The sequence below is a fragment of the Lithobates pipiens genome, unplaced genomic scaffold (assembly GCF_037356315.1).
Source record: "Lithobates pipiens isolate NorthernLeopardFrog02 unplaced genomic scaffold, aLitPip1_a1.2 Scaffold_19, whole genome shotgun sequence".
Lineage (NCBI taxonomy): Eukaryota > Metazoa > Chordata > Amphibia > Anura > Ranidae > Lithobates > Lithobates pipiens.
The window spans coordinates 42,734,090-42,761,906 of record NW_027507764.1 but is presented as its reverse complement, the minus strand read 5'-3'; the positions used below and the strand labels follow the sequence as shown (position 1 = coordinate 42,761,906).

At 49.8% G+C, this 27,817-nt stretch overlaps 2 protein-coding genes across 3 annotated transcripts in view; one reads left to right on the top strand and one right to left on the bottom strand.

Annotated features, from left to right (window-relative positions):
* The window catches only part of LOC143995924 (diacylglycerol O-acyltransferase 1-like), a 33,343-nt gene extending 27,517 nt beyond the window's left edge, over positions 1-5,826 (top strand). Inside the window, exons 3-7 of the mRNA XM_077490687.1 lie at positions 804-916; positions 1,015-1,080; positions 1,714-1,801; positions 2,968-3,030; positions 4,824-5,826. Of these exons, the coding sequence (XP_077346813.1) occupies positions 858-916; positions 1,015-1,080; positions 1,714-1,801; positions 2,968-3,030; positions 4,824-4,970 (423 nt within the window). The 5' untranslated portion in view covers positions 804-857 and the 3' untranslated portion in view covers positions 4,971-5,826. The remainder of the gene's footprint in view (positions 1-803; positions 917-1,014; positions 1,081-1,713; positions 1,802-2,967; positions 3,031-4,823) is intronic.
* Positions 5,827-8,501: 2,675 nt separating this feature from the next.
* On the bottom strand, positions 8,502-21,690 carry LOC143995923 (cilia- and flagella-associated protein 20-like). Of its 2 annotated transcripts, none has more exons than XM_077490686.1 (6): positions 21,487-21,690; positions 17,353-17,432; positions 16,882-16,993; positions 15,856-16,044; positions 9,862-9,978; positions 8,502-8,932 (listed from the first exon to the last, which is right to left on the bottom strand). In XM_077490686.1, the coding sequence occupies exons 3-6, from the start codon at positions 16,978-16,980 to the stop codon at positions 8,927-8,929; spliced, it is 411 nt and encodes a 136-aa protein (XP_077346812.1). In that variant the 5' UTR covers positions 16,981-16,993; positions 17,353-17,432; positions 21,487-21,690; the 3' UTR covers positions 8,502-8,926. The 2 variants fall into 2 exon arrangements, with proteins under 2 accessions (XP_077346812.1, XP_077346811.1); XM_077490685.1 differs by having other exon boundaries at positions 8,502-9,415; positions 21,487-21,688.
* Positions 21,691-27,817: the final 6,127 nt, after the last annotated feature.

Sequence of the window (27,817 nt, the reverse complement as noted above, 5' to 3'; positions counted from 1 at the left end):
CTGGTCCAAATCATTTGGTGGAGGGGGGATTATGGTGGGGGGTTGTTTTTCAGGGGTTGGGCTTGGCCCCTTAGTTCCAGTGAAGGGAACTCTTAAGGCGTCAGAATACCAGTTATTTTTTGACAATTTCATGCTCCCAACTATGATGACCCCTTCCTGTTCCAACATGACTGTGCACCAGTGCTGCATGGTCAGACTTGCTGTGTCCCCAAACCCTGTGTGCATTGGGGGACCTGCACTTACTCATATTGGACAACAGCGGCTCTGTATATGTAACTGTGATCCATCTATATTAGCTTGTTCTGTGGGCCCAGAATACTCTGGCCCTAATTTTTATGGTGTAGGAACTTAGTGTATGATAGGACCAGTAACCAGGGGTCTAAGTCATTTTATTTCGACAAGTGGAACCATGTTTTAGCTATGAGATCTTCAGGAGGACGACCTCCACACTTTGGCAAGAACCTGTTTAGCAGCAGTGAACAGAAATGTTAAGAGGCCAAGTTGTGGGTTTCAGGATTTATTGGGATGCCTGTACCCAGAAGTGTCAAGACCATTTGTTATCTGTTGGTCCAATAATTTTATTGTCTTTCCACCAAATGTGAACCTGAGCTGGAGGCTCCTGGTCTCTTTTCTCCATAATTTCTGTGCTCAGTTTTGATCTCTTCCTCTGGCAGGATATGGATTACTCGCGGATGGTTGAGCGTCTCCTGAAGTTGGCTGTAAGCCATAGTTCTCTTCACAGTATGTAACCGGTGGTGCTTCCTTCTAGTCCTGAGTTCATTCTTCTCCTGGTTTCTTTTTAGGTCCCCAATCACCTTATCTGGCTCATCTTCTTCTACTGGTTCTTCCACTCTTCCATGAACTTTGTGGCGGAGTTGATGCGTTTTGGAGACCGGGAATTCTACAGGGATTGGTGGTGAGTTGGGGAGTGAGGTTCAGCTGATTCGCTTACTTATTGGCCATGACATTGTTTGGTAAGTTCACCTCCATTCTATGTGTCTTTCTCCTTCCCAGGAACTCCGAGACGGTGACCTACTTCTGGCAAAACTGGAACATCCCAGTACACAAATGGTGCAGCAGGTAAGAGGGATCTCTGGGGGACAGGTGAAGGAGATGAGATGGGTGGAGGAAAGGGGACAGGCGGGTGAAGGAGACAGGTGCATGAAGGAGAAAGGTGGATAATGGAGAGGTATGGGAGAAGGACGGACGGAGGAGAGGGACAAGTGGATGCAAAGTTACGGGGTGAAGGAGTAGGATGGGTGAAGGAGAGTTACAAGTGAATGCGAAGGGGCAGTGAAGGAGGAGGGAGAAGGAGAATGATGGGACAAGTGAATGAAGGAGAACGGATGGTTGAAGGAGGATGGGATGGGTGAAGGAGAGGTACAAGTGAATGCAAAGGGGCGGTGAAGGTAACGGGAATGGGTAAAATAGATGGGTACATGAAGGACTAGGGACAGGTGAAGGAGACGGGGGAAGGGGGTGGATGAAGAATAAGGGTGAGTAAAGAGGGGGTGATCGTTTGTTTCTTCCTTGCTCTTATTAGTGTGATTCCAGCTGCCTCTTAGCTGTTGAACACTCGCTCATTGGGTTGTGTGGAGATGGAGGTGGTGCAGCTGGGATTATTGTGAAAGATATGGGAATATAAAGCAGGCTGTTGAGGGCGGGGGTGGTGATAACTGAACCGGAAGTCACTTGACTGTTTTTGTGTCTCAGGCATTTCTACAAGCCAATGATGAGGCGCGGGGTCTCCAAGTGGGCCGCTCAGACTGCTGTCTTCTTCGGCTCTGCTTTCTTCCATGAGGTGAGTCTGAGAAGTACTGACCTATATCAGGAGTTGTGGCCCCTCCCAGGAAAGTAGGATTGTGGGGGATTTTCCGGCTGTACATCGGACAGGTTTGTGGAATTCCGTGGACTTTCAACCACGGTCATTTCCATTGGTGGATGTGGGGAGGAAATCATTTAAAACCATTCCATCCAAAATGGAATTTTTCAAACATTTCCAACCCAATTTTTATCATTTACGAAAAGGAACCCAAGAAATATCTGTGGTTGACCATATTAGTTTGTGGCCAATATGATTGTATGTGCTGCTGCCAGCAGTTAAATATTGGAGGTGGGAGATGGGGCTCTAAAGAAAGGAATATGACAATCTGTATCCTAAAGTGGACCTGTCAGCCATTTTAAACACTTGAAGCTAAAAGCCCTCACTTCTAGCAGGCACCATAAGATGTCTGTAACCTCCTAACATGTAAGGTCTCTGCTCAAGCTCCGGGAAGTCCATCCGGTGCTTCCTGCGATGGGTACTGGCTGGGCAGGAGTCCGTCTAACTTCTCACATACTGTGGATATGCAGAGAGAAAGTACACCATACACATAGCAAAGCCATTAGTAAACAGGTGAAAGTAACCTCAGCCAGCTTCATCTAAAGCCACGCTTCAAGGTGTTTCACCCCCATGATTAAGCTCCGTGGGCGGGGTGAAATGTGTCGGCTGCTTGCCGTTTGATGAAGCTGGCTAAGTCTGCATTCACCGGTTTACTAATGGCTTTGCTAGGTGTGCAGTGACCTATCTCTATGCATATCTACAATAAAATGTCTGCTGTTACCTGTATTAGGCAGCAAAACCTCCTTCTGTGCACCTCCTGATTTGTTTGTTTGCTGCTAGGAACTTGCCTTCTGGGCTAAACCTGGCCAACCCACATGCCCCCGGAGAGTACACTTAGTGACCACAGAATAGGGAGCACAGAGGTGGGTGAGCACAATGTTCAGGGACGTGAAGCCTAGTAACAGTGAAAGGAAATAAGGGGAATAGCGGCATCTAGGACCAAGTCTGACAAGTTTACAGGGATTTTAGGTTTCCAAAAATGTGGCATTGGCATGGTGGCCATGTTTGGTAATGTCCGGGGCCCTTGTTGTAAATGTGAAAAGAGATGATAATAAGGGTGACATCACTGTGTCTTCCCTCTGCAGTATCTGGTCAGCGTTCCTCTGAAGATGTTTCGGCTCTGGGCCTTCATGGGGATGATGTCACAGGTATGTATGATTCTTATTGGTGGGTTTTTCTTTTGTATTCTTGTTGTTTTTTTTTTCCTCCTCGGGAGTTGTGATGTGCCAAGTTTTGTATTCTTGTTGGGTTTTTTTCCTCCTCGGGGGTTGTGATGTGCCAAGTTTTGTATTCTTGTTGGGTTTTTTTACTCCTCGGGGGTTGTGATGTGCCAAGTTTTGTATTCTTGTTGGGTTTTTTCCTCCTCGGGGGTTGTGATGTGCCAAGTTTTGTATTCTTGTTGGGTTTTTTTACTCCTCGGGGGTTGTGATGTGCCAAGTTTTGTATTCTTGTTGGGTTTTTTTCCTCCTAGGGGGTTGTGATGTGCCAAGTTTTGTATTCTTGTTGGGTTTTCTCCTCGGGGGTGTGATTCACAGGTTTGTATGATTCTTACCGATGGGTTTTCTACGCCTCTGGGGTTGTGATGTTACCGTTTGGAAGGTTCTTGTGTGGTTTGTATTGGTGGGTTTCCTCTACCTTTAGGGGTTGTGATGTCACAAGTTTGTATAATTCTTTTGTTGGATTTTTCTCTCCCCCCAAAGATTGTGATGTCACAGAATTGTATATTTATTATTGTTGGGTATTTCTACGCCTCTGGGGTTGTGATGTTGCAGTTTGGATGTTTCTTATTTGTGTGATTTGTATTGGTGGGTTTTCTCCTCCTTGGGGGTTGTGATATCGGAGGATTGTATGATTCTTATTGGTGGGTTGTTTCTCCTCATGAGGGGTTGTTATATCACGTTTTATATGATTCTTATTGGTAGTTTTTGTTTTCTCCTCCTAAGAGCCGGTTCACACAGTGGCAACAAACATGACTTCCAGCGCGACTTTGGGAGACAACTTGGACACGACTTGAGTATGAATTACAGCGCGACTTGGGGCAACTTACAACGCGACTTGAAGTTGCCTCCAGGACAGGGGACTTTGCCAGTGGCCAATCACATAATAATCAGCTCTGTGTGGGGGGGAGGGGTTTGCCTAGAAAACGATTTTTACTTCCTGGAAAGTTGCTTCAGTTAAGACCGGGGAATCGACTTGGAGGCGTCTTCCTTTGAAATCAATGGGTACAAGTCGGATTGAAGTCGTACAGGAATCTTTTCTGAAGTCGGAGTGACTTCAGTGGTGTGCATGAAGACGGCTCCATTCACTTCCATTGATTTTTCTCAACCATGCGACTTGAAGTCGGATCCCAGGTGGCCCCTGTGTGAACCGGCTCTCAGTGGTTATGATGAAGTTTGTAGTGTTTTTATTGGTGAGTTTTCTCCTCAGGGTTTTGTGTTTGATTCTTATTGGTGGGTTTTTGTTTTCCTCAGGTGTTGTGATGGGCCAAGTTTGTTGTATTTTAATTGATGGGTTTTCTCCTTGGCTGTTGTGCTTCATGGGCTTCCATGATTCTTATTGGTAGGTTTTCTCCTCAGGGGCCGTGATTCCCCAGGTTTGTATAATTTGTGTTGGGTTTTCACTTCTTCAGAGGTTGTGTTGTCACGTGTCTGTATGCTTATTGGTGGGTTTTCTCCTCCTCAGGGGTTGTGATGCTAAAGTTTAGATGGTTCAGATTTGAGAGGTTTGTATTGATGTGTTTTCTCCTCCTCAGCAGTTGTGATGTCACAGGTTTGTATGATTCTTATTGGGATTTTCGCCTCTTCAGGGGTTGTGATGTCACATGTCTGTTGGATTATTATTGGAGGGTTTTGTCCTTCTCGGGGATTGCGTTGTCAAAGGTTTGTACAATTCTTATTTGTGTAATTATTTTATATATATATATTTTTTTTGCTTCCTGCAGATTCCTCTGGCCTGGTTTGTGGGACGATTTCTCAGAGGGAATTATGGGAATGCGGCCGTATGGATCTCCCTGATTATTGGGCAGCCAATCGCAGTTCTCATGTATGTACATGATTACTACGCCCTGAACCATGAGAAGGGTCCGTGATTCCATTACTGCCCCCCTGCAGATATGTTCTCATTTTTAACCTTGGTGGAGGAGCAAATCTCTGAGCCACGTGCCTTTCCCGAAGCCTCGAATTCCCAACCAAGTCATACTTCTGATGACCAGCACTATAGTGGGAATGTTATGAAGGATAGACACTTGTATGAACTCCACTCTGGTCTCTACAACCAGGACACCATCTCTCCAGACTTGCTCTGCGGCAGCCTGAAATCAAGGCCTAACATGTACTTTTCCAGATCCATCTCCTGCTTGATGCTCCGCTCCTCCAACACTAGATCTAATTCTCTCGAGATGTGCCTTCCGTCCAAGACTTGGTCCCACCTCCGTCCAGGAGCCAGTTGGTTCCCCAAAGACTTCCTACATCCGTCCAAGTTTCAGTCTACTCCTCCTCTAGGCTGAGAGATCATCATTTTAAAGACCTTGGGGCTTCCATAACGAAATATTCATTGGAGGCCCCGCCAACTTCTGCACTCTCTCTGCTTTTTTTTAAGATTTTCTGCTTGTTTAATTTCACCAAAGATGTCAATCACCTATTAAATCTGAATCTGTCCGCTCTGTTCACACCTGACCTCCCACACTCCATCACCAGCCTCGTTCGGTCCGACCTTTTTATCTGATCAACACTTGACGGGTCTCGCACACAGTGCTGCCGTACCCGGCAATACCTGTGTTGGCCACAATGCAAAAATTCTTTGCCCTGTAGTGCTGCCGGTGATTTTTTTTAAACCTGTGTGAGCGTTTGTCTTGTTTCGTGTGTGTGGAGCCGCGTCTGATTCGTCGGCTCCAGGTTGGTACACATTTTTGGAACATAATGATTAAGTTGTTTTTTTGTTTTGAACGTCTGGTGTGTACGAGTTCCTGTATGAAGAAGGCGAGCTCCTGCTAAAGGTTCCGCCTAGAGCAGTGCTTGCACCCTCCATGCGTTGTCTCCACAGCGATTGTGTTATAATGGGACGTTGGAGGACACCAACCTTCATTTATGGGTGTTTTGGGCCTTGCCAGTTCTGTACAAAAAATAATCCACCAGAAACATTGGAGGAGATTTACTAAAATACGAGAGCGCAAAATTTACATAGTAACCAATCGGCTTCCAGGTTTTATAGTCAAAGCTTTATTGAACAAACTGAAGTTAGAAGCTGATTGGCTGCACCAGATTTCGCACTCTCAGGGTTTGTAAACCTCCCCCTTAGTGTGGAGTAGATGCAGCATTCACTATGGCAGAAACTAGAGTGCGGATCACCAGCTGCCAGTTGGGGGAGACGGTAAACGTTCCTGCCGGTCAGTCATTAAACTTTCTATAATCTGTTTATGAAATTGGAGGTTATTCGGAGCTGCGGCACCGCTGCCAATTTACCTATCTGAATATTTAGCATATGAATCGCTGTCACCTATCACATGGCACCAGAATAAATCCTTACCTATGTGCACCAAAACACCCGCCCCAGATATGACTTACCGCTGAACGCCTCAAGTAGTTTGTGTCTCTGCCCCTCCCACAAGGGGCAGATTTTCCCTGCAGTAGTTTGTGTCTCTGCCCCTCTCACCATGGGGAGATTTTCCCTGCCCCTCCCACAAGGGGCAGATTTTCCCTGCAGTAGTTTGTCTCTGCCCCTCCCACAAGGGGCAGATTTTCCCTGCAGTAGTTTTTGTCTCTGCCCCTCCCACCATGGGGAGATTTTCCATGCAATAGTTTGTCTCTGCCCCTCCCACAAGGGGCAGATTTTCCATGCAGTAGTTTGTGTCTCTGCCCCTCCCACCACAAGACCTCCCTCTGACACAGAGCTTACACATGGCTTCACTCTCACAGCAACATGGGGAGGTAATGCAACCAAGGGGTGTGTGTGTGTGTGTGTCTGTGTGTGTGTTGGGGGGGTTACGACTCTTCTTGTTGCCCTGAACAGTCCTCTCCTCCCTGGACTGAGTCCCTTTACACCTGGAAATACATCAGCCATCAATGGAGGTCCTCCATGGCCACACAGACCTCCGCCCATCATACACATCCAATCAGTGCAGAGACAGAAAAACGGACACACACAGAGGCAAGAGAATATTTATTGCAAAAACAAAGAGAACCTGTCAGTGACTGCGGCCATAACTTAACATAACAGTAGTGACTGCGGCTGAACGCCTCAAGTAGTTTGTGTCTCTGCCCCTCCCACAAGGGGCAGATTTTCCCTGCAGTAGTTTGTGTCTCTGCCCCTCTCACCATGGGGAGATTTTCCCTGCCCCTCCCACAAGGGGCAGATTTTCCCTGCAGTAGTTTGTCTCTGCCCCTCCCACAAGGGGCAGATTTTCCCTGCAGTAGTTTGTGTCTCTGCCCCTCCCACCATGGGGAGATTTTCCATGCAGTAGTTTGTCTCTGCCCCTCCCACAAGGGGCAGATTTTCCATGCAGTAGTTTGTGTCTCTGCCCCTCCCACCACAAAACCTCCCTCTGACACAGAGCTTACACATGGCTTCACTCTCACAGCAACATGGGGAGGTAATGCAACCAAGGGGGGTGTGTGTGTGTGTGTGTTGGGGGGGTTACGACTCTTCTTGTTGCCCTGAACAGTCCTCACCCCTATGGGTAATACTGGAGAACACTTCCCACCAGCCACACACACACACACACCAAGGGAAGGGGGATGCCTACCACACAGCAAGCCAGGAGCTGGATCTTAACTCTTATCAGGACCGGAGTCCAGCAGGATATATTCTACACATTCCATATCCCGGGACTAGCGCCCCCATATGGTGGGTGGGACTGTGGCAATGTTGCAGTATATGGACCCCCTGGTGAGTGCACAATGAGAAGGATGTTGGCTCCTCCTTTAGGAAGTGATAGATCAGGAGAAACATTCTGTAGGAGTCAGATACTCGGTGTGGTCAGCCAAAGCTTCAGCATGACAGCCAGGGAACCGGCGTTCTCAGGAGAAGAGACCACCAATGGCGGCCTCTCCTCCCTGGACTGAGTCCCTTTACACCTGGAAATACATCAGCCATCACTGGAGGTCCTCCGAGGCCACACAGACCTCCGCCCATCATACACATCCAATCAGTGCAGAGACAGAAAAACGGACACACACAGAGGCAAGAGAATATTTATTGAAAAAACAAAGAGAACCTGTCAGTGACTGCGGCCATAACTTAACATAACAGTAGTGACTGCGGCCAGAATTCTTCATAACTTAACATAACATAACAGTAGTGACTGCGGCCAGAATTCTTCATAACTTAACATAACTTAACATAACAATGAGAAGGATGTTGGCTCCTCCTTTAGGAAGTGATAGATCAGGAGAAACATTCTGTAGGAGTCAGATACTCGGTGTGGTCAGCCAAAGCTTCAGCATGACAGCCAGGGAACCGGCGTTCTCAGGAGAAGAGACCACCAATGGCGGCCTCTCCTCCCTGGACTGAGTCCCTTTACACCTAGAAATGCATCAGCCATCACTGGAGGTCCTCCGAGGCCACACAGACCCCGCCCATCATACACATCCAATCAGTGCAGAGACAGAAAAACGGACACACACAGAGGCAAGAGAATATTTATTGCAAAAACAAAGAGAACCTGTCAGTGACTGCGGCCAAGGGTTATTCCGCCATTTTAGACAATAGAAGTTACATGGAAATAACCTTAAATCTTTCATGAGACGATTTTTAAAGATACAAATGATTATTATTGTACTATTTTTGTAAGTATTCTTTTCTATTTAAATGTGTACAAATAAATACACATTTTTGAATTACGCTGACTCAGAACTAATTAAGGAAATTCGTCTCACAATAATCAATCTCACCATATATATTTAAGACTTTAAAATATTTGAACATTATTTTCAATATTTTACATGACTGCGGCCAGAATTCTTCATAACTTAACATAACATAACAGTAGCTGCAGAGAAGTAACTTCACCGTATAAAACTATCCCAGGAAGAGAGGCTGCCGGAGCGATCATTGCTGGAAAACACACAACACATGTTGTCAGAGAGCGAGACGGGACACAGGTTGTCAGAAAGGGGGGGAGGGGGGGGGGAGAGAGATGGGACAGAAGGTTGTCAGGGAGCAATCCTGCAGATGAATGAGACAGAAACATAGGGAGATGGGTAATGAATTTAAAAAAAGAAGCAAAGGGGGAGGTAACTAACCTCAACGGGACTTTTAACGGTATCAAACATTACATATATTGACAAAAGTCAGATAGCAATCACTCAAAAATATTTTTTTAAAGAGAAAAAATAGTTTTTTCAAAAAAATTTATTATACAAAAAATATCAAATTTTTGCTAAAACAGCACAATAAATACATATATATATATCCATACAATACATTAGGATCAGGAAGAATCAATAGTGAACTCAGTCAATGTAGTAAGATGCTCGACATGTTTCACTCATAGACGAGTTTCTTCAGGAGCTTTGAGTATCATTGACAAGTGTAAAACTGCATGGATAAACACATACAAAAAATGATGATTAAATAATACATGTGCCATTATTTACAATAAGCTTTTAGAAAGAAACAAATAATTTAATCTGATTGCTGCAATAAATATTGATATGTACATAGATTAAATATATGGGGGGGCAAAGCATTAGGGTCGTTCAACAATCTAGGAGACTGAGGGATCATACAAAATGAATACAGGAAGTGGTGGGTTCTGGGGACACAGAGGGAATAAGTAACAATGCAGGAAGTGGGGGACAGAGGAAATGATGGGTAACAATACAGGAAGAGGGGGGGTGATGGGTAACAATACAGGAAGTGGGGGGGACACAGAGGGAATGGTGGGTAACAAAACAGGAAGTAGGGGGGACTCAGAGGGATTGGTGGGTAGTAACACAGGAAGTGGGGGGGAGGGGGACACAGGGAAAGGTCAGGACACTCACCTTGTTCTTGTTCTTGGTCTGTACTGGGAGGTAAAGTTTGAACTCTGCTGGGAGCTTGTCCTCGGAATACAGGCGATCGGCGAAGTAGACTCTTCTAATCCGGCAATTGGCATGTATCTGAGGAGGGAAACATTTGATCCTTTAAATCCTTTTCCTTTAGGGACACAAATGTAATGACTATGGGGTTATACTGCGGTCTATGGGAAGATTGACCATCGGGCATCATGTACAGCAGGGATATGCAATTAGCAGACCTCCAGCTGTTGCAGAACTACAAGTCCCATGAGGCATAGCAAGACTGAGAGGCAGAGGAATGATGGGACTTGTAGTTTTGCAACAGCTGGAGGTCCGCTAGATGCAGACCCCTGATGTACAGGCTTCTCCTTCTCACACATTGAGGGACACAGGAATCCAGATACTGTTGGGAAGTCAAGAAACAGTCCAAGTGAGGGGCAGACAACAGGCAACAACCGCTATCAGACCGAAGAAACAGAGCCGGGGATTATCTGCAGCCCAATAACCACCTTAAGGACAAACACCAGAATCAGACACCTACCTGAGGATCAATCTGATGCTGAAGACAAAGATAGAAAGAGTCATCCCCACCTTGGGGCTCCATGCAGAAAGGAAGCACCAAATCCTGGACCAATCGTCAAGCTAACCAGAACCCACCAGAACCAGATGGAACAACCAATCACAGGTAGGGAAGAAAAGGCTCACAACCTGATGAGAACAATGAGTGGGGTCATGGCCTGTGAGGTAACAGGTCCTGAGAAGGAACCGCAGGAAAAACAGGTCCTGACTAGTAGGAACCGGCAGTCTAAGTAGGAAGGGGACTCCTGGGATCGAGAGACAAGATCTGTGTGTCTATAGAGCTTGTCTGGCCAGACAACTGACCTCACTAAGCGAGACTTACCAAGGAAAGTCCCAGCTACAACGCAACAGTCTACAAGTATTGTGAAGGGACAGCAGAGAAGTTAGGGTTCAATACCACAAAGTCCTCGAGACTGAAGGGGTAGGAGGCAGGGAAGCACTGCTGGGGGGCATGGGAGCACCACCACACGGCTGAACAGGAGATGGACGTTAGACCCTAACCTCAGAACGAGGAGATGGGAACAACCAGAAGGAGCTGAGGATGCAGCCTATACATCGGGGGTGCCCAACCTTCTGGGGAGAGAGGGCCACTTTATCGACTTGGTAACCGGTCGTGGGCCACAAGGAGCGTAAAGTGGGGGATGGCAGGTCTCTGCATACGTAGAGCAGACACGTATGCAACCCGCTCTACCCCAAGGGCCCTCCGATCCGCCCAGACAGAAGGGGACAGATCGCCTTCTATTTTTTTTTTTTTTTTAAAGAGATCTGGTTTGGGCGGCACAGTGGTGTAGTGGGTGGCACAGTGGTGTAGTGGTTAGCACTCTCGCCCAGCAGTAAGAAGGGTCGCTGGTTCAAATCTCAACCATGACACTACCTGCCTGGAATTTGCATGTTCTCCCTGTAACTGCGTGGGTCTCCGGTTTCCTCTCACACTCCGAAGACATGCAGGGAGGTTAATTGGCTTCTGTCCAAAATTAGCCCTAGTATATGAATGGGGACCTTGGATTGTGGCTCCTTGAGGGTAGGGAGCGATGAGAGTGTGAAATGTACAGGGATAGGGGTAGACACTCAGGATGGACTGGTGTCTTTATGCAACCTTACTAACTATGGTTGCAGATAGGCGGGTGTAGCAGACAACTCCGTTTACATCTGCCGCTCTATAGAGGTGAATGGAGAGTCCGTCTGGGTCCACCTGAAAAAACAGACAGGCGGACCCGATCGTGTGAAAGGGGTCTGAGGCTGCTTCACACTGATGCACAGCGGTTTACCTGACCTCAATCTTCACTTCTTCCTCAGGATTCCTGCAGCTGCCTGGTACTGCTGGTGGGTACTGGTACTGCTGGCTGGTAAGGATGGTGGGTACTTCTGGCTGGTACTGACACTGGTGGTTGCGGTCCCAGATTGCGGGTTGCTTTGTCCCGACCCGCCATCCCCGAGCATAATTGTGACAGAAGCATGCAGCTAGAGTAGAGAGCAGAGCCTCAGGAGAAGTACTGTTGGTATCACTCCGCCTCTGAAGGAGGCGGCACTATACAGGAAGCATCGGCTCTGCTTCCTCTAGCGGCCGCTCTGTTCTTCACACTAATGCTTGGAGATGGCGGGTCGGGAACCTGCGATCTGGGCTTGCCGACCCGCCATCTTACAGCAAGACATGGCAGACCAGCGGTTGGGCACCCCTGCTATACATCCTCACCGATACACAAGAGGCACCTATGACGGAAACTGTAGCACAAACCTTCCTATCCCTGACCTCAAGCCATCGGTCTACAAACGTTCCCGATCACTCAAGATCCAGTGAAGCTTCAGCACCCATTGGGCACAGAACAGAAATGTTACATTCATCTGAAGGAAAAACAAGGGAAAGCACCCCCAGGGGACTGCAAATCAGCCCAGGAAAGAGAACCCCATCTCCTGGAGGACAGGTCCCCCAAAGTCCTTGAGGCCTTCCCTGTACCTTGGAAAAGAAATCCAGACTCAAGCGTTCCACCCATGGACAATCCAGACACACGGGGCCCTCCAACGAACACCCAGATGTGTGACCCTCCTCCATGACCAGAAGTTACCAGCTGGGAGGAACCAGCTCCCCAGGAATGTCCCTTAAATGGATGAGTGTGGTGAGACAGAAGTCGGGATACTTCTACTGACATAGAATGAGCTCCCATTACTTCTTGGCAGTACCTAGATGGTGTTCAGTGTGAGCCACGACCACTACAGATCAGCATTCCATCATGGAGAAGAAGCGTTCTGGGAGAGCAGAAAGCAACCCAACATAATGGATTCCCCAACCACAAAGACCATCCGGATATGAGGAGAAGAATCCTTACCATCCCCCGATTGAGAGGCTGAATGATCACAGCAGGAAATACTCAGTCCATGGAGGCAGACATGTTGGACCACTTAGGAAGTGGACCTGAAGTGGGCCAATAGATGGGAAAAAAGGGAGAGGTCTCTGGAGGTAAGGGACACCCCGGCCGAGGAGAGAGGCCGTTTCTTGTCCTATGATGAGGGACCCCGGGAGGTAGACAGGCTGTGGACCTGCCCTACAAGGGACGGCGTTTGTTACCATCTCCTACAGAAACCTGACAGAGCAGATCTGGGCATTGCCAGGTGGGTTCCGGGACCCTCAAAGTTGTGTTCAGTCCTCACAGTGGAATAGAGAATGCAGCGAAAGGTCTTTGCAGTTGGAGGGGCTCTGAAAGCCCCGGTGACCCTCTGGAGGCCGGTGATCCTCTGGAGGCCGGTGACCCTCTGGAGGCCGGTGATCCTCTGGAGGCCGGTGACCCTCTGGAGGCCGGGCAGTAACCATTGTATTAGTAAGAGGCAGAAGTCTCTTGTAATTGTGAGGTAATGAGGCTGTAGGGACCAGAGTCAGAAGCAGCGCCTGCAGCCGGTGGTCTGATGAAGGACTGACTATGTAGAAGGTGAGGAAGGGAATTTAGAGCCTCTGTGGTCGGAATCTGCAGGGAATTGGGGGAATTTGTCCTGAAGGTCTAGTCTGTGTAAGTGCAGAAGAAGCCCCAATGATAGAGGAGACGTGGCCCTTCCATGAGGTAGACCTAATAATCGGTCCTCAGAGGGTACAGAGTGACCCCCCCGGAACCATTAGTGAGTTGGTGTCCCTGTAGAGCAGGACTGTCCCCTGGATGGAGGTGAAGTGACAAGGCTCTCAGCCAATCACAAACCAAGGTAGCTGAGGGTGAGCAGGCCCCTGTAGGTGGCAGTATGATGGACAGTAAATTGAAGCTCCACGTGGTGCGTTTGCAGTACGGGATGACGTGTCCTCTACACACTAGTGGGAAGGAGCTCAGAGCGCACACGACACTCCGCCCAGCAGGTGGCGCAAGCGCTCCGTCTTTCAGGGTCATCCCTTTTAGCGGGTAATCTGAGTGATGGAAAACGCTCACTCCCGATGTTCAGCCCGACCTCCTCATCAGAGACAAGCGGTGAGGCGATGCCACGGCTCTGGACCCAGAGAGCCCTCCATGGGCAACCTTTCCCCGTACACCAAGGTGTGGAAAGCATCTGAAATGCAGAGCCCGGGGCCCGCAGGTCACTCAGACTATCCCCGCACATCCAGTCCTGGGGGGGCAGGTATGACACTCCAGAGTCTGAGAAGAGGAATACCGACTGAAGACAAAGAATCCAAACATTTCATGGAAGTAAAAGAGCCGGAAAAGCTGGAGAGATTCTCCTCCTCAGACTTCCATCCGCCGGGGACACCAGCAAAACACTGAGGCATGCTGGGTGGAGGAGGGGATTTCTGTGCCAGTGTCTTATCCACCTGTAGGGAGCAGAATAACCCCACAGTATCTGAATCCCTGTGTCCCCAAATGGATGAGAGACAGAAATGAATGACCGCGTTCCACGGGCATGAGAGTGGTCCGCCACCCAGAGTGTGTGCGCGTGCATGGGCCGCCACCCAGAGTGTGCGCGCGTGCATGGGCCGCCACCCAGAGTGTGCGCGCGTGCATGGGCCGCCACCGAAACGGTGCACGTGGGCCGCCACCCAGAGTGTACGTGTATGGTGAATTATGTGGGTGTAAATGTGAGATGTACAGAGGGGGGGGACATTCCATGTTAGTGTGCAAAGATTTCCCAGTGCTGAATACACAAACTTCATGCAGGGACAGTATTCTGGATGCACACACATCCGGGAGGACAGTATTCCGGACGCACATACACAACCGGGGAGGACAGTATTCTGGATACACACACACCCGGGAGGACAGTCTTCCGGACGCACACACACAACCAGGGGAGGACAGTACTCTGGACGCACGCACGCACACACACACCCGGGGAGGACTGTATTCCGGACGCACACACACACACACACACACACACACACACCCAGGGAGGCCTGTATTCCGGACGCGCACACACACACACACCCGGTGAGGACAGTATTCCGGACGCACATAAACAACCGGGGAGGACAGTATTCCAGACGCACATGCACAACCAGGGAGGACAGTACTCCGGACGCACATACACACACACCCAGGGGAGGACAGTATTCCGGACGCACACACACACCCGGGGGAGGACAGTATTCCGGACGCACACACACACACACCCGGGGGAGGACAGTACTCCGGACACACACCCGGGGGAGGACAGTATTCCGGACGCACACACACACCCGGGGGGAGGACAGTATTCCGGACGCACACACACACCCCCGGGGGAGGACAGTATTCCGGACGCGCACACACACACACACACCCGGGGGAGGACAGTTTTCCGGACGCGCGCATGCACGAACGCACACGCACGCACGCACACAACCGGGGAGGACAGTATTCCGGATGCACAAACACACCCGGGGAGGACTGTATTCCGGACGCACATACACAACCAGGGAGGACAGTACTCCGGACGCGCACACACACACACACCCGGGGGAGGACAGTATTCCGGACGCACACACACACCCGGGGGAGGACAGTATTCTGGACGCACACACACACACACACCCGGGGGAGGACAGTATTCCGGACGCGCACACACGCACCCGGGGGAGGACAGTATTCCGGACGTGCGCACACACCTAGGAGGACAGTGTTCCAGACGCACATACACACACTCGGGGAGGACAGTATTCCGGACGCACACACACACTCGGGGAGGACAGTATTCCGGATGCACACACACACACCTGGGGAGGACAGTATTCCGGATGCACACACACACACCTGGGGAGGACAGTATTCCGGACGCACACACACCCGGGGGAGGACAGTATTCTGGACGCACACACACCCGGGGAGGACAGTATTCCGGACGCACACACACACCCGGGGAGGACAGTATTCCAGATGCACACACACACCTGGGGAGGACAGTATTCCGGACGCACATACACACACCCAGGGAGGACAGTATTGCGGACGCACATACCTGTACACGCAGGGTCTCGATATAATTGGTGCCGTACGTCCGGCGGGTGAAGTCGGAGAGGTTGAATTGGATTTGGTTCCAGCCGTCATCCAGTCTCATTGGCATCGTACAGAAGAACGGATTCACCCGCGTTGTGCTATGATAATTACTCGCCCGGAACCTTCTCCGCACGTTCTTATCATCCAAAACCTGGAGGGGGAGAGACACCCAACACGGGTCACCACGTCTGCTTCACCCTGCAGTAGGAGGGGCATACTCCGGGTCTTACAGTTCTCTCCCGTCACCCTGCAGTAGGAGGGGCATACTCCAGGTCTTATAGTTCTCTCCCGTCACCCTGCAGTAGGAGGGGCATACTCCAGGTCTTACAGTTCTCTCCTGTCACCCTGCAGTAGGAGGGGCATACTCCGGGTCTTATAGTTCTCTCCTGTCACCCCTCAGTGGGAGGGGCATACTCCGGGTCTTATAGTTCTCTCCCGTGTCACCCCTCAGTGGGAGGGGCATACTCCGGGTCTTATAGTTCTCTCCTGTCACCCCGCAGTGGGAGGGGCATTCTCCGGGTCTTATAGTTCTCTCCCGTGTCACCCCTCAGTGGGAGGGGCATACTCGGGGTCATATACTTCTCTCCCGTGTCACCCCGCAGTGGGAGGGGCATACTCGGGGTCATATACTTCTCTCCTGTGTCACCCCTCAGTGGGAGGGGCATACTCCGGGTCTTATAGTTCTCTCCCATGTCACCCCGCAGTGGGAGGGGCATACTCCGGGTCTTATAGTTCTCTCCTGTCACCCTGCAGTGGGAGGGGCATACTCTGGGTCTTATAGTTTTCTAAGGTCACCCTGCAGTGGGAGGGGCATACTCTGGGTCTTATAGTTTTCTCAGGTCACCCTGCAGTGGGAGGGGCATACTCCGGGTCTTATAGTTCTCTTCTGTCACCCTGCAGTGGGAGGGGCATACTCTGGGTCTTATAGTTTTCTCAGGTCACCCTGCAGTGGGAGGGGCATAAATGATTGTAAAGGTGGGAATCTCACCTGCACCTCGAATGTAAAATATTTTTTCACATTTTTGATTATCATGACCAGGAAGGGGAGTTTGATCCCGAGTGTCTTCTTGGGGTCAGCCGGACACATAATGTACGTAGTACTGAAAGAAGACAGAGGAGACACGGTGTCAGTCCAATATCACCCGCCAGCTACCGCCCGCAATACCCGCCAGCTACCGCCCGCCCGCAATACCCACCAGCTACCGCCCCCCACCAATGCCCGCCAACTAACGCCCCCCCCCACCATCACCAGCTAGCCACCATTCCGCAGGCTACCGCACCCCCCCCCTTCATCAGCCAGCTACCACCACCCCCCCAGCCAGCTACCGCCCCCCCACCTGTTACCAGCCAGCTACTGCAGCCCCCCCCTCCTTCACCATCACCAGCCAGCTACCGGCCCCACCCCCCTGCCATGGTGTGTGCGGCTCCACCTACAGACATGTTGTGGTATGACACTCACGCGACGTTTGTTCCCTCCACCTCCAGGACCAGGGACTGGATGTCATTGTCTGTAATCCTCTTTATGTGGCCATTCCGTACCTGTACAGAGAAAGGTGGCAGATAAAGGTGGGGGGTCCGATAACAGAAAGGGGCACTCCCCCACACCCGGAGGACAAATGTTCCCACCAATACCTCTTTGCTCGGGTGAGATCAATCTGATATTTATGAAATATTCTAATAGAATAAGGTGTACATATATAAGGGGGGAGGGCTAGAAAAGACTAAGAGACACGGCTCAGTCCACGCCTCACCGTGACTGAGGATCCGCGTTCCACAAGGTGTGTGCCGGGGGGGGGGGGGGAGGAGCTGCCGTGTGACCACAAGGTGTGTGCAAGATTGAGAGATCATCATCAGCATTCAGACTTTATAAAGAATGCAACAAAAAGTGTAAGGGTGAGATAAGGACAGCTAAGATAGAACATGAAAGACACAAAGCGGAGGAGAGCAAAAAAATCCCAAGAAATTCTTTAAATATATAAACAGTAAAAAGGAGGACAGTCCATATTGGAATGGAACGGTTCCCCAGACGATGTCATTCTTGTGACGAAACGTGCATCGGGAGGAGTTTGACATGCTGACGTCACCGCGTATGGGAGTCATAGCGCACGGGCGTCCACACATAGCAATCGATGCTCCTGTGATCTTGCAAGTTATATATAAATCGGGAGTTTCCTGGTATATGAGAGTCTGCTATATATTTCCTCCATACATGTTGGAGTCTGGATTCCCGGAAATATCTGGTTTGGGGTGGAGCCCCCGTGGTTGACATCTATTGGCTGCCTACTGTGATGTGCTTTTTGGGGTTATAAGCGGGTAAGGCTTCAATCCCTCAGGGGTGGCACGTGGTGGTGGACTTCACATGGTGGGCGGTGTGCGTTCCTCCTGAGAAGAGAATTCCGTACCACATTCGGTGGACACGGATCTTCCACCAAACACTTTGCTCTCAGTTATTTTTTGCACTTCACAGATTTGTTTATTTAATATTCATTATTTGTCACATTTATCAGTTTATTGTGTGAAGAATATTTATTTCTACCACAATCAGTTTTATACATTGTCATTTATTATCAATCTATCTATTTGTACTTTCCATGTATTTATTACCAGCGCAGCCACCTTCTTCTCTCTGTTCTTTGGATCGCATTTCTAGAAGCTTTTTACTAACATTTTGCACTTTTTTGTACATCCCATTTACTGCTTTATGCTGATATGTCTATACAATGTAACACCGACATATAATCACACACGACAACTACTATATTCCCCCCACTGACACCAATGATGGGGCACCATTCCTCCCACTGACACCAATGATGGGGCACCATTCCTCCCACTGACACCAATGATGGGGCACTATTCCCCCCTACTGACACCAATGATGGGGCACCATTCCTCCCACTGACACCAATGATGGGCACCATTCCTCCCACTGACACCAATGATGGGGCACCATTCCTCCCACTGACACCAATGATGGGGCACTATTCCCCCCACTGACACCAATGATGGGGCACCATTCCACCCATTGACACCAATGATGGGGCACTATTCCCCCCACTGACACCAATGATGGGGCACCATTCCTCCCACTGACACCAATGATGGGGCACCATTCCCCCCACTGACACCAATGATGGGGCACTATTCCTCCCACTGACACCAATGATGGGGCACCATTCCTCCCACTCACACCAATGATGGGGCACCATTCCCCCCACTGACACCAATGATGGGGCACCATTCCCCCCACTGACACCAATGATGGGGCACTATTCCTCCCACTGACACCAATGATGGGGCACTATTCCTCCCACTGACACCAATGATGGGGCACCATTCCTCCCACTGATACCAATGATGGGGCACTATTCCTCCCACTGACACCAATGATGGGGCACCATTCCTCCCACTGACACCAATGATGGGGCACCATTCCTCCCACTGACACCAATGATGGGGCACTATTCCTCCCACTGACACCAATGATGGGGCACTATTCCTCCCACTGACACCAATGATGGGGCACCATTCCTCCCACTGACACCAATGATGGGGCACTAGTCCTCCCACTGATACCAATGAAGGGATACTATTCTTCCCACTGATACCAATGATGGGGCACTATTCCCCCCCACTGATACCAATGATGGGGCACTATTCCCCCCACTGATACCAATGATGGAGCACTATTCCCCCCACTGACACCAATGATGGGGCACTATTCCTCCCACTGACACCAATGATGGGCCACTATTCCTCCCACTGACACCAATGATGGGGCACTATTCCTCCCACTGACACCAATGATGGGGCACTATTCCTCCCACTGACACCAATGATGAGGCACTATTCCCCCCCCCACTGACACCAATGATGGGGCACTATTCCTCCCACTGACACCAATGATGGGCGGGATGAGGGGGCGGCCATTCATTCATGGCCACCCCCTCGCGATCGCTCCTGACGAATGGAAGTGCAGCATGACATCACTTCCTCTCCTGTAATGTAAACACAGGCAGAGGAAGTGATGTAATCTCTCCTCCGTGTCGGTATTTTTCGTTCCGGCACCGAGGAGAGAGGATCGGTGAGTTGCACCAACACTACACTACACAGTAGAACATGCCAGGCACACTCTCACCCCCCCCGATCAACCCCCCCCAATCACCCCTGCACCCCCAGTCACAGTGACACCAATTGCATTTTTTTTTTGCATTGGTGTCATTTGTGACTGTAATAACTGTTAGGGCAGTTAGGGTTAGCCCCCTTTAGTTCTAAGGTACCCCCCTAACCCCCCCAATAAAGGTTTAACCCCGTGATCACCCCCCGTCGCCAGTGTCACTAAGGCTGGGTTCACATTGCAGCGGTTTATGAGAACGGATGTGATTCGCACCGCACTGCAGTGCAAATCACATCCGATCTTTGTGCGATTCGAGTTCAGCCATACAGATAGTATACAGATAGTATGGCTGAATTCGCGTCGCACCCAGCGCAAACTCGCTCGGGACCCTTTTTTTGGTCCGCAGCAGAATCGGATCGCATGGGTGTTCACACCATGCGATCCGATTCCTGTCCGAGTTTGCAGATCGCACTGCGATATGCGAACTGATCTGGGGGTGTCATTAACATTTCGCTGACACTCCCAGCAGTTCGCATAGGGCAGTGTGATGCGGGAACCCGCCGCAGGTTCGTGGCGTTCCCGCATCGCTCCAGTGTGAACCCAGCCTAATAAGCGATCGTTTTTCTGATCGCTGTATTAGTGTCACAGGTGACGCTAGTTAGGCAGGTAGGTATTTAGGTTCGCCACAGCTTTTTATAGCGTCAGGGACCCCCATATACTACCGCATAAAGCCCCCTGATTGCCCCCTAGTTAACCCTTTCACCAGTGATCACCATATAACTGTTACAGGTGACGCTGGTTGGTTAGTTTTTTTTTATAGTTTCAGGGCACCCGCCATTTATTACCTAATAAAGGTTTAACCCCCTGATCACCCGGCTGGGTGAGGGTCAGATAAGGTCTGCGTCGCCCCAGGCAGCGTCAGGTTAGTGCCAGTACCGCTAACACCCACGCGCAAAGCATACACCTCCCTTAGTAATATAGTATCTGATCAGATCTATATTAGCGTCGCCAGCAGTTTAGGTTTCCCAAAACGCATTGTTAGCGGGATCAGCCCAGATACCTGCTAGCACCTGCGTTTAGCCCCTCCGCCAAGCCCAGCCCACCCAAGTGCAGTATCGATCGATCACTGTCACTTACAAAACACAACACACATAACTGCAGCGTTCGCAGAGTCAGGCCTGATCCCTGCCATCGCTAACAGTTTTTCTTGTAGCGTTTTGATACAGTCGCTGACAGCCTAGGTGCTTTTCTACCTGTGAGTCTCACTAGTGTACCCCTAAATTTAGGGGTGTCTACTTTCCAAAATGGGGTCATGGGGGGGGGTTTGTGCCATCTTGGTATTTTATGGCCCCCCCCCATCACATCAGGCCTTGGTCCCCATCACATGAGGACTAGGCCCCATTACATCACAGGACACCCCCCCCCCCATCACTTCAGAGGGTTTGCATCACATAAGATCCTCAACCAAGAACTTGCCTGTCAAAATCCTTGAGCCAGGAAACATCCTGCTGCTGTCAAATACTTGAAACTGCAAACTGCTTCTCCTTCTCCTGTGAAAATACACAAGTCTGCAAGATGCTCTGGGTAAAGATTGTCTCAGCTCTTCATCCAGTGCCTCCAACGTCCTGAGTGACTTGTTCTGGAATTTTCATGAACTACACATGACCTTGGCCACATGACCAGTGTGCCAGTGGGAGGGGTCTCACTGGCACACTGTCTATCAGAGCTGTGTAGAACGATGGTGTGCTTTTACATGGCCTTGGCCCCTCCTACTGCTGTGTCAATCAATCCAAGCTCCCCTGTCAAATAATACACTGCGTATACACTTATACTGATTAACCGCTTGCCGTCCGCCGTTCGTCATATGACAGCCAGGCGGCGCGGCTCTCGTTCTGGGAGGGCGTCATATGACAGCCCTCCTTTTAAACAGGGGATGCGCCTGCATCCCTGTTCCTTTGGTAGCGGTGTGTCATGGAGACACCGTTCGCCACCGAGGGTGGTGAACAGGCCATGAGGCTGTTTACCGCGTGATCACAGATGGTTCCGCCCCACCCCTCCATGGCGACCGCGGGTGCGCTCTGCGCGTGTACGTTGGTGGCCGCCCCACCTCTCCATGGTGATCGCGGGCGCGCTCTGCGCGTGTACGTTGGTGGCCTACCCACCTCTCCATGGTGATCGCGGGCGCGCTCTGCGCGTGTACGTTGGTGGCCGCCCCACATCTCCATGGCGATCGCGGGCGCGCTCTGCGCGTGCACGTTGGTGGCGGCGTGTTCCCGGGAACACTGCTCGCCACTGATGCTGGTAAACAGCCATTGCCCGTTTACCACGCAATTGACTGTGATCATTCCAAATGCAGCCACTGTGCCCAAATGCAGACACTGTCGCACACACTGTCCCCAAACGCAGACATTGTGCCCCAAACGCAGCCACTGTGCCCAAATGCAGCCACTGTCCCCAAACGCACACACTGTCCCCAATATTGTGCCCATATTCTTCAGCTTTAATGCCCCTTTCACACTGGGGCGGTTTTCAGGCGTTACAGCGCTAAAAGTAGCGCCTGAAAAAAACCGGCCCCTGTCACTCCAGTGTGAAAGCCGGAGGGCTTTCACACTGAAGCGGTGCGCTGGCAGGACAGTGAAAAAAGTCCTGCTAGCCACATCTTTGGAGCGGTGAAGGAGCGGTATATTCACCGCTCCTAAACCGCTCCTACCCATTGAAATCAATGGGACAGTGCGGCAATACCGCCGGCAAAGCGCCGCTGCAGCGGCGCTTTGCGGCGCTTTGCGGGTGGTTTTAACCCTTTTTTCGGCCACTAGCAGGGGTTAAAACCACCCCGCTAGCGCCCGCAGACCGCCGCTAAAACGACGGTAAAGCGCTGCTAAAAATAGCGGTGCTTTACCGCCGACGCCCGCACAGCTCCAGTGTGAAAGCAGCCTAATAAATACACTGCTAATTGTTCAGCTTTAATAAATACACTGCTAATTGTTCAGCTTTAATAAATACACTGCTTATTGTTCAGATTTAACCACTTCCCGACCGCCGCACGACGATGTACGTCGACAGAATGGCACGGGTAGGCATATGGGCTTACATGTACGTCCCTGCCTTCCCGCGGGTCGGGGGCCCGATCGGGCCCCCGCCCGGTGCCTGCGGCGTTCGGTATTCGTTCGGGAGAGATCCGGGATGAGGGGGCGGCCATTCATTCATGCCCACCCCCTCGCGATCGCTCCCGACGAATAGAAATCCTTCGTCACATCACTTCCTCTCCTGTAATGTAAACACAGGAGAGGAAGTGATGTAATCTCTCCTCCGTGTCGGTATTTTTCGTTCCGGCACCGAGGAGAGAGGATCGGTGAGTTGCACCAACACGACACTACACAGTAGAACATGCCAGGCACACTCACACCCCCCCGATCACCCCCCCAATTACCCCTGCCCCCCAGTCACAGTGACACCAATGTCCTTTTTTTTTTTTTTTTGCATTGGTGTCATTTGTGACTGTAATAACTATTAGGGCAGTTAGGGTTAGCCCCCTTTAGTTCTAATGTACCCCCCTAACCCCCCCAATAAAGGTTTAACCCCGTGATCACCCCCCGTCGCCAGTGTCACTAAGGCTGGGTTCACATTGCAGCGGTTTATGAAAACGAATGTGATTCGCACCGCACTGCAGTGCAAATCACATCCGATCTTTGTGTGATTCGAGTTCAGCCATACAGATAGTATGGCTGAATTCGCATCGCACCCGCCGCACCCGCCGCAAATTCGCACGGGACCCTTTTTTTGGCCCGCAGCAGAATCGGATCGCATGGGTGTTCACACCATGCGATCCGAGTTTGCAGATCGCACTGCGATATGCGAACTGATCTGGGGGTGTCATTAACATTTCACTGACACTCCCAGCAGTTCGCATAGGGCAGTGTGAACTGCCGCCGGGAGGCATGCGATGCGGGAACCCGCCGCGGATTCGTGGTGTTCCCGCATCGCTCCAGTGTGAACCCAGCCTAATAAGCGATCGTTTTTCTGATCGCTGTATTAGTGTCACAGGTGACGCTAGTTAGGCAGGTAGGTATTTAGGTTCGCCACAGCTTTTTATAGCGCCAGGGACCCCCATATACTACCGCATAAAGCCCCCTGATTGCCCCCTAGTTAACCCTTTCACCAGTGATCACCATATAACTGTTACAGGTGACGCTGGTTGGTTAGTTATTTTTTTATAGTTTCAGGGCACCCGCCATTTATTACCTAATAAAGGTTTAACCCCCTGATCACCCGGCGGGTGTCATTTGTGACTGTAATAACTGTTAGGGCAGATAGGGTTAGCCCCCTTTAGTTCTAAGGTACCCCCCTAACCCCCCCAATAAAGGTTTAACCCCGTGATCACCCCCCGTCGCCAGTGTCACTAAGGCTGGGTTCACATTGCAGCGGTTTATGAGAACGGATGTGATTCGCACCGCACTGCAGTGCCTATCACATCCGATCTCTGTGCAATTCGAGTTCAGCCATACAGATAGTATGGCTGAATTCGTGTCGCACCCGCCGCAAACTCGCACGGGACCCTTTTTTTGGTCCGCAGCAGAATCGGATCGCATGGGTGTACACACCATGCGATCCTAGTTTGCAGATCGCACTGCGATATGCGAACTGATCTGGGGGTGTCATTAACATTTCACTGACACTCCCAGCAGTTCGCATAGGGCAGTGTGAACTGCCGCCGGGAGGCATGTGATGCGGGAACCCGCCGCGGATTCGTGGCGTTCCCGCATCGCTCCAGTGTGAACCCAGCCTAATAAGCGATCGTTTTTCTGATCGCTGTATTAGTGTCACAGGTGACGCTAGTTAGGCAGGTAGGTATTTAGGTTCGCCGCAGCTTTTTATAGCGCCAGGGACCCCCATATACTACCGCATAAAGCCCCCTGATTGCCCCCTAGTTAACCCTTTCACCAGTGATCACCATATAACTGTTACAGGTGACGCTGGTTGGTTAGTTATTTTTTTTATAGTTTCAGGGCACCCGCCATTTATTACCTAGTCTCACTAGTGTACCCCTAAATTTAGGGGTGTCTACTTTCCAAAATGGGGTCATTTGGGGGGGGGGGTTTGTGCCATCTTGGCATTTTATGGCCTTCAAAACTGTAACGCCCTTAGAAAGCCTGAAGGCGGTGCTTGGTTTTCGGGGCCCCGTACGCGGCTAGGCTCCCAAAAAGTCCCACATATGTGGTATCCCCGTACTCAGGAGAAGCAGCAGAATTTATTTTGGGGTGTCATTTCACATATGCCCATGGCATGCGTGAGCAATATATCATTTAGTGACAACTTTGTGAAAAAAAAAAAAAAAAAAAAGTTTGTAATTTTCCCGCAACTTGTGGCAAAATATAAAATATTCCATGGACTCAACATGCCTCTCAGCAAATAGCTTGGGGTGTCTACTTTCTAAAATGGGGTCATTTGTGGGGGTTTTGTGCCATCTTGGCATTTTATGGCCTTCAAAACTGTAATAGGTAGTAAGGAGTGAAGTCAAATATTTACGCCCTTAGAAAACCTGAAGGCGGTTCTTGGTTTTCGGGGCCCCGTACGCGGCTAGGCTCCCAAAAAGTCCCACATATGTGGTATCCCCGTACTCAGGAGAAGCAGCAGAATTTATTTTGGGGTGTCATTTCACATATGCCCATAGCATGTGTGAGCAATATATCATTTAGTGACAACTTTGTGAAAAAAAAATAAAAAAAAATTAAAGTTTGTAATTTTCCCGCAACTTGTGGCAAAATATAAAATATTCCATGGACTCAAAATGCCTCTCAGCAAATAGCTTGGGGTGTCTACTTTCTAAAATGGGGTCATTTGTGGGGGTTTTGTGCCATCTTGGCATTTTATGGCCTTCAAAACTGTAATAGGTAGTGAGAAGTGAAATCAAAAATGTACGCCCTTAGAAAGCCTGAAGGCGGTGCTTGGTTTTCGGGGCCCCGTACGCAGCTAGGCTCCCAAAAAGTCCCACATATGTGGTATCCCCGTACTCAGGAGAAGCAGCAGAATTTATTTTGGGGTGTCATTTCACATATGCCCATAGCATGTGTGAGCAATATATCATTTAGTGACAACTTTGTGTAAAAAAAAAAAAAAATTTTTTTTTGTCATTATTCAATCGCTTGAGGCAAAAAAATAAAATATTCAATGGGCTTAACATGCCTCTTATCAATTTCCTTAGGGGGTCTACTTTCCAAAATGGGGTCATTTGGGGGGGTTTTGTACTGCCCTGCCATTTTAGCACCTCAAGAAATGAGATAGGCAGTCGTAAACTAAAAGCTGCGTAAATTCCAGAAAACGTACCTTAGTTTGTAGATGTGACAACTTTTGCGCAAACCAATAAATATACAGTTATTGACTTTTTTTACCAAAGACATGTGGCTGAATACATTTTGGCCTAAATGTATGACTAAAATTGAGTTTATTGGATTTTTCTAATAACAAAAAGTAGAAAATATCATTTTTTTTCAAAATTTGCGGTCTTTTTACGTTTATATCGCAAAAAATAAAAATCGCAGAGGCAATCAAATACCATCAAAAGAAAGCTCTATTTGTGGGAAGAAAAGGACGCAAATTTCGTTTGGGTACAACATTGCATGACCGCGCAATCACCAGTTAAAGCAGCGCAGTGCCAAAGTGTAAAAAGACCTCTGGTCATTTACCAGCAAAATGGTCCGGTCTGAAAGTGGTTAATAAATACTATACATATTGGTGCTGCCGATGATATAATAAAGCCATCATTAGTGAGTGCATAATTTTTCTGGTCAGTAATCAAAAATCCCGCGCATGCGCGATTGCTGTTAATAGCAGCTGAAGCCATAAATTTTCTCGACCATAAACAACATCCAGCGCTTCAGGGGCATGTTAGTGGGGTGGGCGGGACTGCTGATGACGTTCTAAGCAGCTTAGCTCCGCCCGCCCACCCGCAAGTCTCCGCCCACTTGAGTATAATTTTTAACCACCACTTAAGATTCAGGGGCATGTTAGTGGGGTGGGCGGGGCTGCTGCTGACGTCCTGAGCATCTGTTCAGCTCCGCCCGCCCACCAGCATTTCTCTGTCTATAATTTTTAACCACCGCTGAAATTAAGATCTTGCGCATGCGCCGTTCAGATCACGGACTTGGCGCATGCGCAGTAAAGGCCCGCCGTCAGCTGTTAGAGTGTCGGAGCCTCACCGGAAGTGACGGGGTGAGGAATTTTTATGAGTCGCAGGAAATTTTACCACAGGGGGACTGGAGTTGCTCCCTGATGAAGGGTTCCGGTGTAGTGTCATATTTTGCGGCCTATCACAGGATGCTGCGGAAGTGACGTTACCGCCAGAAATTGCGTACTGCGCATGCGCGATGCGTTCCAAACACTCGCGCCGTGCGTTCCAACATAGTTTCGGCAATACAGTTCAGCGAAACCATCACATAATGTTACAGAAGTGATGTTACACAGAACACAAACACTGGGCCGTGCGTTACAACACTAATACTTCCCTTGTTACCTAGTAGGTTTTGCATTGCTGGGACTTGTAGTGCCTATCCTGAGCTACATGCTTCAATGTTCAGTGTCCTCATCCTTATCCCCGAGCTTCAATTTTCAGTGTCCTCATCCCTATCCCCGAGCTTCAATGTTCAGTGTCCTCATCCCTATCCCCGAGCTTCAATGTTCAGTGTCCTCATCCCTATCCCCGAGCTTCAATGTTCAGTGTCCTCATCCTTATCCCTGTGCTTCAATGTTCAGTGTCCTCATCCCTATCCGCTAGCTTCAAAATGTTCAGTGTCCTCATCCCTATCCGCGA

Bases quoted from the DNA above. Each gene is read 5' to 3' on its own strand.
- LOC143995923 (XM_077490685.1), bottom strand. From the start codon at position 16,980: ATGTGTCCGGCTGACCCCAAGAAGACACTCGGGATCAAACTCCCCTTC. The intron at 16,045-16,881 runs GTGAGATTCCCA...CTCCCCCTCCAG, and splicing joins ATTTTACATTCGAGGTGCAG to GTTTTGGATGATAAGAACGT. The intron at 9,979-15,855 runs GTATGTGCGTCC...TTCCCTCCTCAG, and splicing joins TCGAGACCCTGCGTGTACAG to ATACATGCCAATTGCCGGAT.